This window comes from Hyperolius riggenbachi, chromosome 1 (genome assembly GCF_040937935.1).
Source record: "Hyperolius riggenbachi isolate aHypRig1 chromosome 1, aHypRig1.pri, whole genome shotgun sequence".
Lineage (NCBI taxonomy): Eukaryota > Metazoa > Chordata > Amphibia > Anura > Hyperoliidae > Hyperolius > Hyperolius riggenbachi.
Genome location: NC_090646.1, coordinates 501,512,777 through 501,528,381, shown reverse-complemented (window position 1 = coordinate 501,528,381; position 15,605 = coordinate 501,512,777). Strand labels below are relative to the sequence as shown.

At 42.6% G+C, this 15,605-nt stretch overlaps 1 protein-coding gene across 2 annotated transcripts in view; it reads left to right on the top strand.

The window, feature by feature from the left end:
• Positions 1-15,605, top strand: part of SFSWAP (splicing factor SWAP) — a 209,272-nt gene that overhangs the window by 44,876 nt on the left and 148,791 nt on the right. For both annotated transcript variants that reach the window (XM_068243455.1, XM_068243456.1), the window contains one exon: positions 3,868-4,012. In XM_068243455.1, coding sequence (XP_068099556.1) covers positions 3,868-4,012 — 145 coding nt within the window. The remainder of the gene's footprint in view (positions 1-3,867; positions 4,013-15,605) is intronic.

Here is a 15,605-nt window from a genome sequence, read left to right as displayed (position 1 = left end):
TAAGACGACCCCCCCAAATTTCCAGTTAAAGAATTTAGCATATACTCGCCGTTTAAGACTACCCCTCTTCACAACTTGCCTCCTCCATCCTCCTGGCGCACCCCTGAATACACCTTTGCATAATACTGGGTGCCGCAGTTATCCAGGGGAGGGATCAGGCTGTGATTTTTAAGAACTTGGTGTCAGGTGTGGGGTGTCAGTATTTGAGCCAGGCAGAGCTTACCGGTTGAAGCAGCCTTGGCGGAAAGGTCCGCTCGTGTCCTGGGTCCTTCTATGTCCTCCACTGTCCCCCTGCATCATTTACTGTATGTCCACGTCGTGTGTTTGAAAACTCAAAGCTGCAATACCATAGCATCTTGCGAGCAGCCGCTCGCCTGGGTAACAGGGCAGCTTCCTTGTTCCGGGTCACCTGACTGGTGACATGCGCTCCACAATTAAGTGTCTTCCTATGCACGTCACCAGTCAGGTGACCCGGAACAAGGAAGCTGCCCTGTTACCCACGCGAGCGGCTGCTCGCAAGATGCTATGGTATTGCAGCTTTGAGTTTTCAAACACACGACGTGGACATACAGTAAATGCTGCAGGGGGACAGTGGAGGACATAGGACCAGGACACGAGCGAACCTTTCCGCCAAGGCTGCTGCAACCGGTAAGCTCTGCCTGGCACAGTACTGACACCCCGCACCTGACACCCGGGCGTATAAGACGACCCCCAACTTTGCAGAAGATTTTCAGGGTTCAAAAAGTCGTCTTATACGCCGGAATATACGGTAAATATGATTAAACCACTTTATGCCATGGGCTGAAGGTTTCAAATGTGCGTCCTATTTGCACTAAAGGTGCACAAATAGGATGTTTTGTAAACTTCCATTTTGCACAAAGGGGTTAAAGTACTTGAAATATGTAGGTGAGTGTTTCTTTTTCTTAGAGATGAGCGTTGCTGAACTGACGTGACGTGGTGGTAGATTCACTGAACAGTAGTAAGCAGAATAGTGTATGTAAAGCGTTACCGAACAAATAGTAAAGCAGAATGCAATACATAATGCTCTACTGGTACGGTAAGACTTAATGCCTGCTGTTCTGCTTACTGAAGTTTAGTGAATCTACCCCATGGTGAGTTAATCATGGGTACTATAATACTAGTGCTACTGTACTAACTATTGTCTAAAGACCATTTTTTTATATTGCCAGGGTTAAAAAAGTTTGTGCTTTCATCTGTGTACAATGGCAATGGTTAATTTGCATATATTCAGCAGTGTTGCCCTGGGAGACATCTCGAGCTCACTCCAACCTGAATTATCGCAAATTCTTTCTGTTTTAGGAAAGCAAACTTTTGTTTTTCTGTGTAAATGAGGCATTCCATTTCAGCCTGGGTCTTTCTGAAGATGTAATTAGTCAAAACACTTAGCTAAGGAAATGACATTGATAACAAGACAAGGCTGAAAAGTTCAGAGAATATTTCTTTTGTTTTGAATCTGAATGAAGCAGATTTTGCATACAATTAACTAAGCTTTCTTTGTCTTTAAAAAGGTTTTTGAGTCCTTTTTCCTGTTAAAACTTATTTAGTATCCACTAACTGTGCCCATAAGATTATCAAATTTTGTATTCCTGGCAGATTTGAGCATTGAAACTGCTGGGAATAAATTCCCCCAAAATTTCTGAGCAATCCACTTTCGATCAGACAGAACAGAATGTCTAGGTCAGTCAGGTGCTGGACAGAAGTGTGGCGGTAGATGGGCAGCCCATAACGACGCTCTACATTGAACAGTGCAATGCTGGGGTCCAAATGATTTTCAGTAGATTCTCTATTTGTTTAACCTCGCTTTGACCAATATTACACGTTCAATTATCTAATAGGTTGTCTTTACAGTTCAGGTTTCCTGTAAAGTTCACTCAATGTCTCGGATACAAATGTATGTTTATATTCTCCTTTGAGACAGGATTTTAAGCATATATTTTTATATTGTGATAAGCTATTTCTTTAGATAGCCTCAAGTCCTGTTTTGGTGATTCCTTTCTGAGTCCATAGTAGTAGCAGACTTTGTGCACTGCACACCTTCCTCCTGCTTAAATGGTGTTATTTCATACACTTAAAATGTGTACTCAACTTTTAATGTGTCAAATGTAGCTCAGTCCTTTGGGGGGGGGGGGGGGGGGGAAGCAGCAGATACAAATGTGTCCCTTCAGTTGCTATGCAAGGGGAAGAAGGGACAACCATGAGTCATCCAATTAGGCTGCCTCCAACGCAATGCTCATGGGTTAAATAACCTGGTGGAACACCTGTGCTTGTACTAGTTTTTTAGTCTAGTATGTCTAGTTTGTGGAGAAGGGTTTAGAGGGGCAAATTTAGAGTTAGGAAAATGGGTGTCAGATGCAGGAAATTTCCTTTTCAAAATGCAAAAATGGCAACTCCCTGACATTACGCACCTCTGACTAGAAATGGTTAGGCTCGTACACACGTCCTGCGCACTCAAGCGAAATGACTGACTGCACAACATGGCTGCATTCAAAACAAGTACAAGTCCTTCAAACGATGCAGTCATTCAGTTGGCCACTCGTTGGTAGGCTCCATATTTTTGTACCAGCGGTCTCTGGTCTTTAAGGGGCCTCCTATCCCCCCACCCCACCCCCGCAGTTACACCTCTGCTATTGATTCTTTTATTAATTTTACATGCAGAAAATATATAAATAGGAGTAGCGAAAATACTAGTCGATTGGATATCGTTGTTCACATCCCTCTTAAATGAAGGCTCTGGTCTAGATATGGTCAACAAGATGCATTAAATGTGTATACAAGCTGAAATGATTAGCATCTCGGCAACCAGCTCTACATTTGGTTTCTTTATTTTCAGCTTGAGATGTGACAGAGAAGGTTTCTGACCACAGTAAACAGAGGTTGAAGTTTGCTTTTCTGATTTACAATACAGAATTGTTAGAACAGTGTTTACAGTACAGCACATACCCTTTTACTTAATTCACTATTCATTATTCGTGTGTTAAAAAAAAAAAAAAGCAGAGGAGCATTCCTTCCCTGTATTCAGAGAGAATTCAGGCTCATGCACATGTCCAACTTAAAGCGGTATCGTCACCATAAAAATCACATTTCAACAGCAACTGGTCTGAGTGTATTAAGTGATGAAGATGCGAATCCTGCATTCAAAACTTTCAAAACTTTTTCTGCTGTTATGATTTGGAGTTGTGTTTTAAATTGTAAGATTTTCAAGACCGTTCCTCTTTAAATACTGTGAGTGCAAGCTAAACGACAAACTGCACAGCATGTCTGCATTCAAAAACAACTAAGTTGTTCAAAAGACTTGTACACACGTAGCCAACCTGCATGATAGTTGGTCAGATTGATACTCTGGTTGGTTCTGGCAAACAACCTGTTAACAGTTGGTCATCTGGTTGTTTGCCAGCTGTACACACCCAACTTATCTTCCAGCAGACAGCTGGACAGATTGTTGGTAGGTGTGTATGCAAGATGTCCAAAGACAATTTGCTTATCAATGCACTGTTTGTCCTCCAGAGCCATAGACTAGACAAAGGTGTCTGTGGATACCACAGACCATTTGTGGTTATCATCTTCTCAAATATCCATTGACATAATTCAGTGTATGAATGTTTTCCCAAACTGTTTTCCCTTTAATTAATTAAACATGCTTAGTCTATTTGATTTATGATCTTCAGTGTCAAGACTTGCTAGGGTAACTTTGACAAGTTCAAGTGCCCCCCCCTGGGGACACTACATGCAGCACATGTGGACGATCTATAACCTGTCTCTTGGAGGTTTACTTTGTGCTGTGTATGATTTTTATATCTATATTTGTATTCTGTATCATTGACCACACCTATTCTTATTACTTTACAGCCTTTAAAGGTAATTGATCCAGACCACCCACTTGCAGCACTTGTCAGAAAAGCTCAGAATGAGAATAATATCGCTCAGCTGGCTGCAAATGCTGCAGCTGCCGCTGCTACAGCTGCAGCTACGCAAATAGAAACCCCTACAGAAAGTAAGTGAGATGTCAACTCTAAATGTCATACTTGGATTCCTTAGATTTATTAATTTTTTTATTTTACTTTTAGGTCAAATATGCTAACAAAAAATGACAACATATTCAATTATGTAGATATCCAATTTTTATCTCAACAGTATTGATAAAGGTGACAAAATGAAGAACCAGATATGTAAATTTACATTGTGTAGTTAAAATATCATGTATAGTCAAATATAAAACAAGATCATTATTTTTTTTTTCTTTTTTACCCAAAATAACACTCAAAATCTTGGTTTTATATTTGGGACATTCTTACAAAAATGTCCTCTGTGCATCTCTCTGAGACAGCTGTTTCAGAGATCATTGTATCTGCGTTAGACCACACTGATCATTCTACACTTGTTATGTAATGACACAAAGGAGGATGAGGAAGGTCAGAATGACACAGGATGGATCTGTGCAGGTAAAATGTCAGCAAAATCCGATAATTTAGTTTGACCTGTTTGTACCCAATTATTGTCTAACTCAAGCCTCTCTTTTCCCAAAACTAAGTAGGTAAACCTCGAAAACCGGTTTGGAACCATCAGTTATGTCTAAACACCTTCAAGCCCACAGAGTTAAAAGAAACCTGTGGTGAGAGACACAAGTATGGAGGCTACATATTTATTTCCTTTTTAAACAATACCAATCCTGCTGATCTTTCTGGTCATTAGTGTCTGAATCCCACACCTGAAACAAGCATGCAGCTAATCTTCTCACATCTGTTAGAAACCTCTGATCTGCATGCTTGTTCAGGGTCTATGGCTGAAAGTATTAGAAGCCTTGGATCAGCAGGACAGCCAGGCAATGTGCATGGTTTAAAAGAAAATAAAGGTGATCCTTCATATCTCTCTCACCTCTGGTTCTCTTTAACCCCCTCCTGACTGCCTAATGCCCATTGGCAGTGGCAGGATGGCCGTTACAGGACCGCCTAGCGCTGATTGGCATCAGGTCCTGTAGGCGGAGATTGCGCGCGTATCCTCGCTGAGTTATGGCGCTCCACTCCGTAAACGGTCTGTCAGCCGAGATTGGAGCTGGGAGGCTTTTAGGGAACAAAAAAGGTCTATTTTCTTTTATACAGCGATCTGGTGCGATGTACTGGGGACAGCCCTGTCACTTGGCTGTCCCCTGGAGTGGCTCACCACAACACAATCCCTCTCATAGGCTGATGCCTATGAGAGGTGATCGCAGTTATTGGATCTCGGAGGGTTAATTAAAAAAAAAATTATTTTTAAATTAAATGAATTAAAAAAAAAATGAAAACCGCAGCAGCAATCAGATCCCACCAACAGAAAGCTCTGTTGGTGGGTAGAAAAGGAGGCAAGATTCATTTTGCTGCTAAGTTGTATGGCTGTGCAATAAACTGTTAGAGCTGCAGTGTGCTGAATAGTAATAAATAGCCTGGTCACTAGGGGGGGGGGGGGGGGGGAGGGGGTTTGTAAGCCTGTGGTCCTCAAGAGGTTAAACTGCTCCAAGTCTACCATACTGACTGTAATCTCAGTGGAGCAGCTTTGGCAATTTCTGTGCTCTAGTCCATTCATAGTGATGGTCAGTGAGATGCAAATAGTTCAGAGTTGATGGATTATGCAAATTTTGCATTCAAATTTATGCAGCTTGATGAGATTCAATTGGGCCATTTTTAAGATTTACATTCAAAATAGGCATAATCCTGCATTAACGCTGAATTTGCATGTTGTTGAGCTTGCCTACCCATTCATCTTCCTGCCTGTGTCCTTTCCTTAGTTTACCAATCTCTTCTGGTAAGATTGTGGAGTTGGTGGAGCTGAAAAATGGAGGCACTGATAAAAATTCTGTAAAAATTCACCCTGCCATGACTGAGACGTTGAGCGTTGGTCTGCTTTTGTAGAGGCTCTACAGTGAGGCCTGGACCCAAATTCAGCGCCACAACACGTTGGTGCTTTCTAAATCATGGTGTAATTTGCCTTCTTAAAACAGAAGGAAATTTGCAATAATTCAGTTATAAGTGAACATATGTGGTTACCCACAATGCTCTACTGAATATGCAAATTAATTTGCATATTCAGTAGAGCATTGTGGGTAACCACATATGTTCACTTATAACTGAATTATTGCAAATTTCCTTCTGTTTTAAGAAGGCAAATTACACCAAGCTTTGCTTTTTTAGTAGGAGGGCTTTTTGGTTCCTTTTATCCCCCTATACATTCCTAGTAGTTTGGGTCACCCTAAGCTGCTTGGTTACTCTCTTTCTAAATCAAGAACTACTACAGATTGCTTATCATAATTGCTCAGTGTTTTTGGTAGTGTTTTGTAAAGCAACTTAAAGCCAATGGGAAACGATACCTAAATAAAAAGTCAGGATACTCACCTAATGAGAGGGAAGGCTCGGGTCCTAATGAGCCTTCCCTTTCCTCTCCCGGTGCTGCGCTGGCTCCCCTGTTCAAATACCCTGCCGCTGGGACTTCGGATGTCTTCGGGAGCCCGAGTCCTCCCAAAGACAGGCAGCTCCACACTGCACACGTGTGAGTGCATCATAGAGGGCGCTCGCACGTGCGCAGTGTAGAGCGGCCCGTCTTTGGGAGGACTCGGGCTCCCGAAGCATTTCGGAAGCCTCCCTTCAGCGGGGAAACATATTTGACCAAAACGGTTGATTACCGCTATGGGGGAGCCAACGCAACAGCGGGGACCAGGAGAGGAGAGGGAATGCTCTATGGGACCCAGAGCCTCCCTCTCCTTAGGCGAGTATCTGACTTTTTATTCCATTATCGGTTCCCATTCACTTTAAAGAGAACCAGAGATGAAATAACTAATGATTTATACATACCTGGGGCTTTCACCAGCCCCATCAGCCTGGATCGCTCCCACGCTGCTGTCCTCCGCTGCCTCTGTCCGCCGGTACCGGGTCCCGTCATTTCGGCCAGTCGAGCCAGTCGATGCAGGCACAGTGTGCTCCATCCGTACTGCGCAGGCGCATGTGTAAAGAGCCGGAGGGAGCCCCTGCGCATACATACAACTGGCCACATGCGGCAGAAGTGACTGCACCCGGTACCGGCGGATAGAGGCAGTGGAGAAGTACGGCGTGGGAGTGATCCATGCGGATGGGGCTGGAGGAAGCACCAGGTATGTATAAAATCTTTTTCCATTTTGCAGGTTGTCTTCGTCTCTGGTTCCCTTTAAGCAGTGATTCCTGGTGCGTTTGTACTGATTACGTTTTTTGTGCTAGCAATTGCGATTTGCAGTTTTAAGGTTCTGCAAGGGATTTTGGGTAAGCTGATTGTTTCTGGGTATCACTGTTTTCTAGGCCTGAACGATTTTAGGAAAAAATTGAATTGAGCGATTTCTGTCTGAAATTGCAATTTCGATTCGAGTCACAATTTCCTTCAAATCAAGCTTTGTACCCCCTCTTTGCCTGTTTGTTCCCCCTCTGTCCCCCTGTATCTCTTTGAGCCCCCTTTGCCTCTTTATGCCTCCTCTGGGTCTCTCTCTTTGTGTCTCTGTGCCCGCTCTGTTTTTCTCTCTGTGCCCCCTCTGTTTCTCTCTTTGTCTCTCTCTGTGCCCCCTCTGTGTCTCCTGTGTCTCTCTCTCTCTCTCTCTCTCTCTCTCTGTGCCTCCTCTGTCCCCACTCTGTTTCTCTGTGCCTCCTCTGTCCTCTAGCTGCATCAGTTCTGGACATAGCTTCAAGCACGAGTCCAGTGATGCCCATCTAACCACTTCGACTCCTGCAGGCTCTAATGCACGGAATACTTCCTGTATGTCATGTGACATACAGAAACCCAGGGTTTTGCCAAACACAAGAGCCGGCAAGCGGTGATAGAGGATGAACAGCTTTTCGACTCGTGCGGAAGCTATGTCCAACGCTGCAGGCCGCACGCGCCGGGACTTTGAGGAAGTTTGAAGCCACTTCTTCAAACTTCCCCTATGTGGAAATGACGTGATCGCGATAATTGCTGCTTTGACGATTCCGAAATTGTGATATTGGTGATCGCGATTTTGATTTAAATTAGATTTATATTTCAGGCCTACTGTTTGCAGTGATTGAGAAAGCGATATTACAGCAATCCAATCCTTAACATTGAATTGTGATCGCTAGCAAAATAGTGCAGACAGAGCGATTGCGATTAGGCTAAACCGCAATGGCTCCAGTGGGCTCACCTCCATCTACTTTAAATGGCATAGCAATTTTTGGAATCAACAGGGATTGTTGGCAATTCCAAAGCACTGCTGAAAGCGCTAGCATTTCTCATGAATAGCGGTGGTGCTGCGAGTATTTTTAGGTTTCAGTAGACTTCCCAATTCCACATGCACTTCAGGATGACCAGTTACAGGCAGCTAATGTGACAATTTCCATTCGTTGATTTATTTTTTTTATTTTTATTTTTTTTACTTAGGGCTCTTTCACATCTAACAACGTGTGCAGGAGCCGTTCTCCTGCACGCGTTACATGGCCTGCAGTGTCGTCGGGATGTTGCGGTGCGACGCAATCAGCAGCAGCTATTCACCCAACGGGGGAACGACGGCTCCCTACGATTAAAAGCTCCCGGGTGCGTCGAACCGATACGCAGCGTCGGGTGTGAAAGGTAAAATGAAAGTATATGGACTTTCATTTTACCTTGGTTAACACAAAGTATTGACTTAAACGATGGAAATCATTTCTAATGTGAAAGAGCCCCTAATGCTATTTTGTTGCTACCAGTCCATCCGGTTTAAAGTGACCAGATTTATACAGTTGCTATACCCATTGCCATTTATCTCTGGCTTTTTGCCTTGCCATTTTTCTCAGGTTTAATTCCTGCTCCCATTGTCACTCTAGGTGCATATGGAATGTTCCTTTGGCAATTTTCTTTGACAGATGTTGGTTTCCAAGCAGAACGGTCGTTCTGCAAATGTTAAATGGTTATCAGAAACCAGCAGAAAAATACTGTCAGTATTCAGTGACCGAAAGGCTTCATTACACTAAGCTCATTTTGTCTGCTTTCCTCCCTTGACTGATTTATTAAATGTGTCATGTTGAAAGTAAATTTTAAAAATCACATACTGTTCCTCTGTAGTGGCAGGAAGTGCCAACTTTTCCGTAAGCTATTGTATGCCTTTTTTTACTTAAAATAAATCACCCTTTAGTATTCTTATTCATTTTCACAGTTTTTTCTGTATTCCCTGTTTCCAAATGTAAAACATATAAATGTTGTATGCTAGACTTGAGTTTTATGTATGGAATGCGTGCTTTGCTAATGGGAATGGCATGTTTGGTTCTGCTCAAGCTTTAGCTTTCTCAGTCTGTGTCTGAATGGATGGCTCGCTTCATCTATTGAGATGAATGGATCCTGTCCTTCATGTGGGAAAGACTGATTGTTCTCAGGAGGAGAGCAGCGAGCTGGACCTTCCATAACCCGCAGACATCTGTGTGTGCTCTCAACTGAAAATGTCATAGGAGAGCTTTCCATGGAGTAGAAATCTCACTGTTGTGTTACAAAATGAGGAAGATTGATAATTTGTACTTATGCAGCTTTGATATTTCGTCTACTGAAGCTGTTGAGGCACCATAGAGTTCTGAGAAACAATGCTGCGATAAGCCTGTTTGCACTTTGCTTTAAAGAAAACTTGAGGTGAAAGTAAACTGAGGAGTATAACATTTATATCCAGTCCCCTATTCCTAAAAATGACTTTTTATTTTTTTAGGATCCCACAGTTTTGTTTTCTGTGTATAAGCTTAAAAAGTAGCTTTAACCTTTTAATGCAAAATTGACTTTTATAAATGTATATGTGTACCATTAGTGGAAATGGGACATTCATATAAATGTCCATTCTGCGAAGTGCATATGCATGCCCATTTTAACCCTTCAGCCTATGGCATGAAGTGGTTAATGTTGTTTTGTATCCACTGAATCAGGGCTGTGGAGTCGGGACAAAAATCTTCCGACTCCTCAGTTTATGAAACTCCGACTCCGGGTACCCAAAATGGCTTCGACTCCGACTCCCTAGCCTAATACTTAACAGGGCTGTGGATTTTGTACAAAAATCATCCGATTCCCGACTCCTCAGTTTATGAAATCAACGACTCCAAATCTGACTCCAGGTGCCCAAAATTGCTCCGACTCCCGACTCCACAGCCCTGCACTGAATGATAGTCTTTCAACACAGTCTGACAGCATTTTAAGCCAAAATATAAACTTTTGACCCTTTTTTTTAACTATTCCCTGATAGATTCTCTTCATAGATGATTACACCATAGTCTGATCAGGTTCACACTGTGAGTAACCACAGATGTTCACTTAAAGAAAACCAAAGCTGTACAAAGTATCGATACTTAACTGGGGCATACGCAGAAGACTTGACTGACAAGACTGAGCCAGTTACCGGGGCTGAATGGCAGACTGCGGGAGGATGGCGAGGGACTCAAATGTGCTTATGGGGCTGGAGGAAACCCCGGATAAGTGTCAAATCTTTGTATTCTAACAGCTCTGGTCACACTTTAAAGGCTGAATTATTGCAAATGCCTTCTTTAAGAAGGCAAATTACACTAAGCATTGCTTTTTAGTAGTAAGGCTTTTTGGTCTTTTAGTCCCCTTTACTTTGCTTGTGGTTTTGGGTCACCCAGAGCTGCTTGGGTACTCGTAAAGAATTTCATGACTCCTTAGGAAAATTAATTTACTTATTTACAGTGAAGTGAAGCAATTCCTCAATGTACCCAGGTGTTTACGCCTACAAGGGAATTAAAGAGGAATTTTACTGAATATAAAATGTCCTATTTTTTTACAATATTACATTAGAAATGATTTAGGCAGTGTTCGCTCACTGTAAAATCTTTCCTAATCATTTAGTGAGAGCATTGTTTTCTAGTTGGAATAAAAGTTATTGTACCTGTTCAGATCATCAGAATGTATCAGCAGTGCAGTGAAGCGTGTGTGTTTTTCCCCCTTTTTGGCAGCGTCTAATTGGTTATTTTGAATCAACGCAATGAGGCATCTATGTACATGTGCATCAACAAACCACCAGCATTATTGGTTATGCATGTAGCGATGTAATAAACATCTGCCAGAATGCAGCTAGCATACATCTGCAACCCAGTCATGAGTGTATTAAACTCATTTGCTCAGATTGCTACCGTTTTTATTTGTGAGCTTTGGGAAGGATGTTTTTGGATAAGCTTTAAAATATGTAATTGACTAAACTCAAAGACTCAGCTTGAGTACATAACAGGCTGAAGTCCCTTTTTATATCATTTTTCTTTTGTCTTGTTTTTTCCATCGGCATCCATGAATAAATATTGTGGTGGTTGGGACTGAGTCATCCGCTGCCATGTCTTGTAACAAGTTCAGTCTCTGAAATGGATTTCAGTGCTGTTTATTCCAAACATGGCTTTGTACAGTATTTGCTGAAAAAGATAATGTATTAGACCACTTTTTTTTGTACAGTATTTGCTGAAAAGATAATGTATTAGACCACTTTTTTTTTTATTATTTGGTGATATTCCACTTTTGTTGATGGAAAATCACAATCCCCTTAGTTCACCTCTTTTCATGCATTATCGTATTTATATATTTTACTTCAGTTGGATCTGCAGAGACAGATGCATGCACAGCTCAGCCTTCCTGCAAGCAAATGAGTACAGGGTGTGTCTATTTTATGGTTAGAATAGCCTTCCAGAGCTGTGACTTTAAACATGCCTAGAAACGCTCTGAAATTCTGCTTCGAGAGATTTACTAAACATGCCTAGTGGTTTTTGGAGCGTTTTTCTGTAGCAGATTTCATATATTGTGACAGTAAAGTTGTTACTGAACAGCTTCTGTAACAAAAATGCTTTGAAAAATGCTCTGATCTAGCGTTTTTTTCAGAGCGGTTTTCCACTTTCCTATACTTTAACATTGAGGCAGAAACGTCTCAGAAATAAAAAAATAAAAAATTAGAAAAAATAAATGCTGCAGCCCCTGAGTTTGCGTTTGTGGAAAAAACGAACCACTCTGGTGTGCACCAGCCCATTGAAATACCTTACCCAAGCGGTTTTCAAACCGTTAGCGTTTTTGAAAATGCTCATGAACCGCTCTGGTGTGCACCAGCCCATAGTCTGTTGTGTTCTGCTGATTACAAGTGCTGGAAGAAAGGAGTTCTGGGAAGGTTTCTGGGCTTTCCTTGAAATATACTTCTTCTTGAAGGTTTGCACAGCAGGCTGAAAACTGAACTGAAAAGGTAGTGTTTTATACCTTACATTCCAAAATGACAATTTTACCCCCGATACATGCTTTAGTATTTTTACATTTATTTTTATTTTTTTATTTATTTTTTTAAACAAAGGTTTGCTTAAAAGCTGACTAGAGTAGTAAAGTAAAATCCCTACAAAATGATGCCCATGAAGGCACTGTATTTCAGTGTGAACACTGGTTTTGATAAGTTATACATGGAAGTTATATGGAAATATACAGACAGTAACAACATGGTGGATTCTAGAAGTTCTATTGATAATTTTGTATGCACCAGTACTGAGAAACGCTTAAGATCAGAGATCTGAAGTAGTGCGTTACCAAAAATGTTGTTTACTAATTCATGTTAATGAAACTTGCAGCATGTAGAGAGGGAAGAACTAAAACATATCTGTACTTGAAAATTAAGAAATATTAGTAGGTTATGGAGTGCCACAGTATATATTAGAACATTTTAAAGTGGGTCATGGATCTTTTACCTGTAAAAGCTGCCATTGCTGACTTATCACTAGAGATGTCCCGAACGGTTCGCCGGCGAACGGATCCCGGCAAACTTCGAAGGTTCGTGTTCGCCTGCCAAAGGCGAACTTTCCCGGAAGTTCGATTCGCCCCATAATGCTCTATTGAACAAAACTTTGACCCTCTACATCACAGTCAGCAGGCACATTATTGCCAATCAGACTGCACTCACTGCTGGAGCCCCCCCCCCCCCTTATACAAGGCAAAGTCCTTGAGCCATTTGACTCACTCCTCTGCCTACACTTATTAGTTAAGGGACAGCTGCTAGGGAGAGTTTAATTAGCCTCTTGTAGACTTCTCCTCCCTCCACCCTCCACTCTTCTACCTATTCTCTTCTCCCTCCTACTGGAGGGAGGAGGGTCTCATCTGCCAGGGAATTCCAGTATTTCAAAAGCCAGCTTACATACCGTGGCTGGGGGTTGAACCCAGGTCTCAGTGTATGGTAGTAACTAACATATCCATTATACCACCAACACTACTAGCTGAATCTAGCCTAGCATGTACCATTTATGCTCAATCCAAAAGAAAAATTAGACAAGACAAATAACACGCTTTTCTCCTGGCGGACTCAAATCACCAGAGCTGCAGCCACTAGGGCACGCTCTATAGGCAGTAGCAGCATTAGGAAGACTTGCCTAAGGTCTCCTACTGAATAGGTGCTGGCTTACTGAACAGACAGAGCCGAGATTCGAACCCTGGTCTCCTGTGTCAGAGGCAGATCCCTTACCCATTACACCATCCAGCCACTGCTTAAGGATCTGTAGCCAGGCATGGCCTTGCCTTATGTGTTCAACAGTTGTCAAGAGAAAAATTAGACAAGACAAATAACATTGATATCGCACTTTTCTCCTGGCGGACTCAAATCACCAGAGCTGCAGCCACTAGGGCACGCTCTATAGGCAGTAGCAGTGTTAGGAAGACTTGCCTAAGGTCTCCTACTGAATAGGTGCTGGCTTACTGTAGTGGCACTGTACCACCAACACTACATGCTGAAGCCAGCCTAGCATGTACCATTTATGCTCAATCCATTTATGCTCAAAAATACAATTCCGCGGAAAGCGGTGACCATCCCTACTAGAGAGAGAGAGAGAGAGAGAGAGAGAGAGATGAATCTACCTGGCTATCTGGGGTTCTCTTTGGACAACTGTTGAGCACAAAAGGCAAGGCCTTGCCTGGCTACATATCCTTAAGCAGTGGCTGGATGGTGTAATGGTTAAGGGCTCTGCCTCTGACACAGGAGACCAGGGTTCGAATCTCGGGTCTGTCTGTTCAGTAAGGCAGAACCTATTCAGTAGGAGACCTTAGGCAAGTCTCCCTAACACTGCTACTGCCTATAGAGTGTGCCCTAGTGGCTGCAGCTCTGGTGCTTTGAGTCCGCCAGGAGAAAAGTGTGACATAGATGTTATTTGTCTAGTCTAATTTTTTCTTTTGGATTGAACATAAATGGTACATGCTAGGCTAGTTTCAGCTAGTAGTGTTGTTGGTATAATGGATATGTTAGTTACTACCATACACTGAGACCTGGGTTCAACCCCCAGCCACGGTATGTAAGCTGGCTTTTGAAATACTGGAATTCCCTGACAGATGAGACCCTCCTCCCTCCGGTAGGAGGGAGGAGAGAATAGGTAGAAGGGGAGGAGTGTGGAGGGAGGAATTAGAAGCCTTGAAACATGTCTTCTATCATTTTTTCAGCCAGTAGAAATTTTTTTAAATTTTGAAGTTCGCCTCCCCATTGAAGTGTATTGCGGGTCGCGAACTTTTTCGCGAACCAAACTTTTCGCGGAGGTTCGCGAACCAAAAATCGGAGGTTCGCGACATCACTACTTATCACAGCATACAAATTACAATAATGACTATGGTTGGAAAAAAAAACAAAAAACTTTTGCACTTTGTAACCACCCTGAAATAATTGCCTTGCAACATGCAGGGAGTTCAAAACCGTTCATGCAAATTCAAACTTTAAGAGAACCTGTAATGGAAAAAAAATCTCTCTAGGGGAGACTTGCCTCGGAAGGGGGAAGCCTCTGGATCCTAACGAGGCTTCCCCCGTCGTCCTCTGTTAGCCTTTCCGGGTCCCCCCAAAGTGCAGCGAGGTAAATATTTACCTACAGTGATCCTGCGCAGGCGCACTAGCCGCTCTTCATTCGACATAAGGCGGAAATGGCCTAAACCGATCAATCCGTTCTACTGTGCCGGAGGGAGTCCTTTTGCGCCTGCGCAGTGGAGCGGATTGGATCAGGTTCATCTATTTCCACCTAGCCTGAATGAAGAGCCGCTTTTGTGCCTGCGCTGGATCCGGAAAGGGAAATAAATCCTCGCTTGTTGGGGAAGGATTCGGAGCCAGCGGTGAATTCCTGTTCTCTACAAAGGTCAGGGAAGCCTCATTGGGACCCTAAAGGCTTCCCCCTTCCGAGGTAAGTAACCCCCAGAGGTTGTTTTTTTTTAATTATAAAGTCTCTAAGTTTGTAACCAACAAGAGCGGAAATTGCAGCTGATTCTGCATAATATACCTTGATGGTAATATCCTCATTAGAGAACGATAAACCTAATGATTGTATTAGCCAAATGGAGCTTGACTCCTCTCAGCACTTTTTTGTGTGACCAAACACCTACTACACGATGGTTGAGAACCTTCCAAAACTGGCTCACTGTCTGCGATTGAGTCACAGGTAGTCTGCTGCAGTTGTAACAGCACTTTGTCAAGTGGATTTACATTGCATCAATGCTTAGGCTCCTTTCACACTGCGTCCATTGAGTTCTGTTGCAACGGACAGTATAACTGTAATGCAGTGAAATTACATCTGTTTGGAATGTTCACACTGCAGGTTCTGCTAGAAAAAATGCACTGCATGCTGTCCATTTACTGGACAATGGGT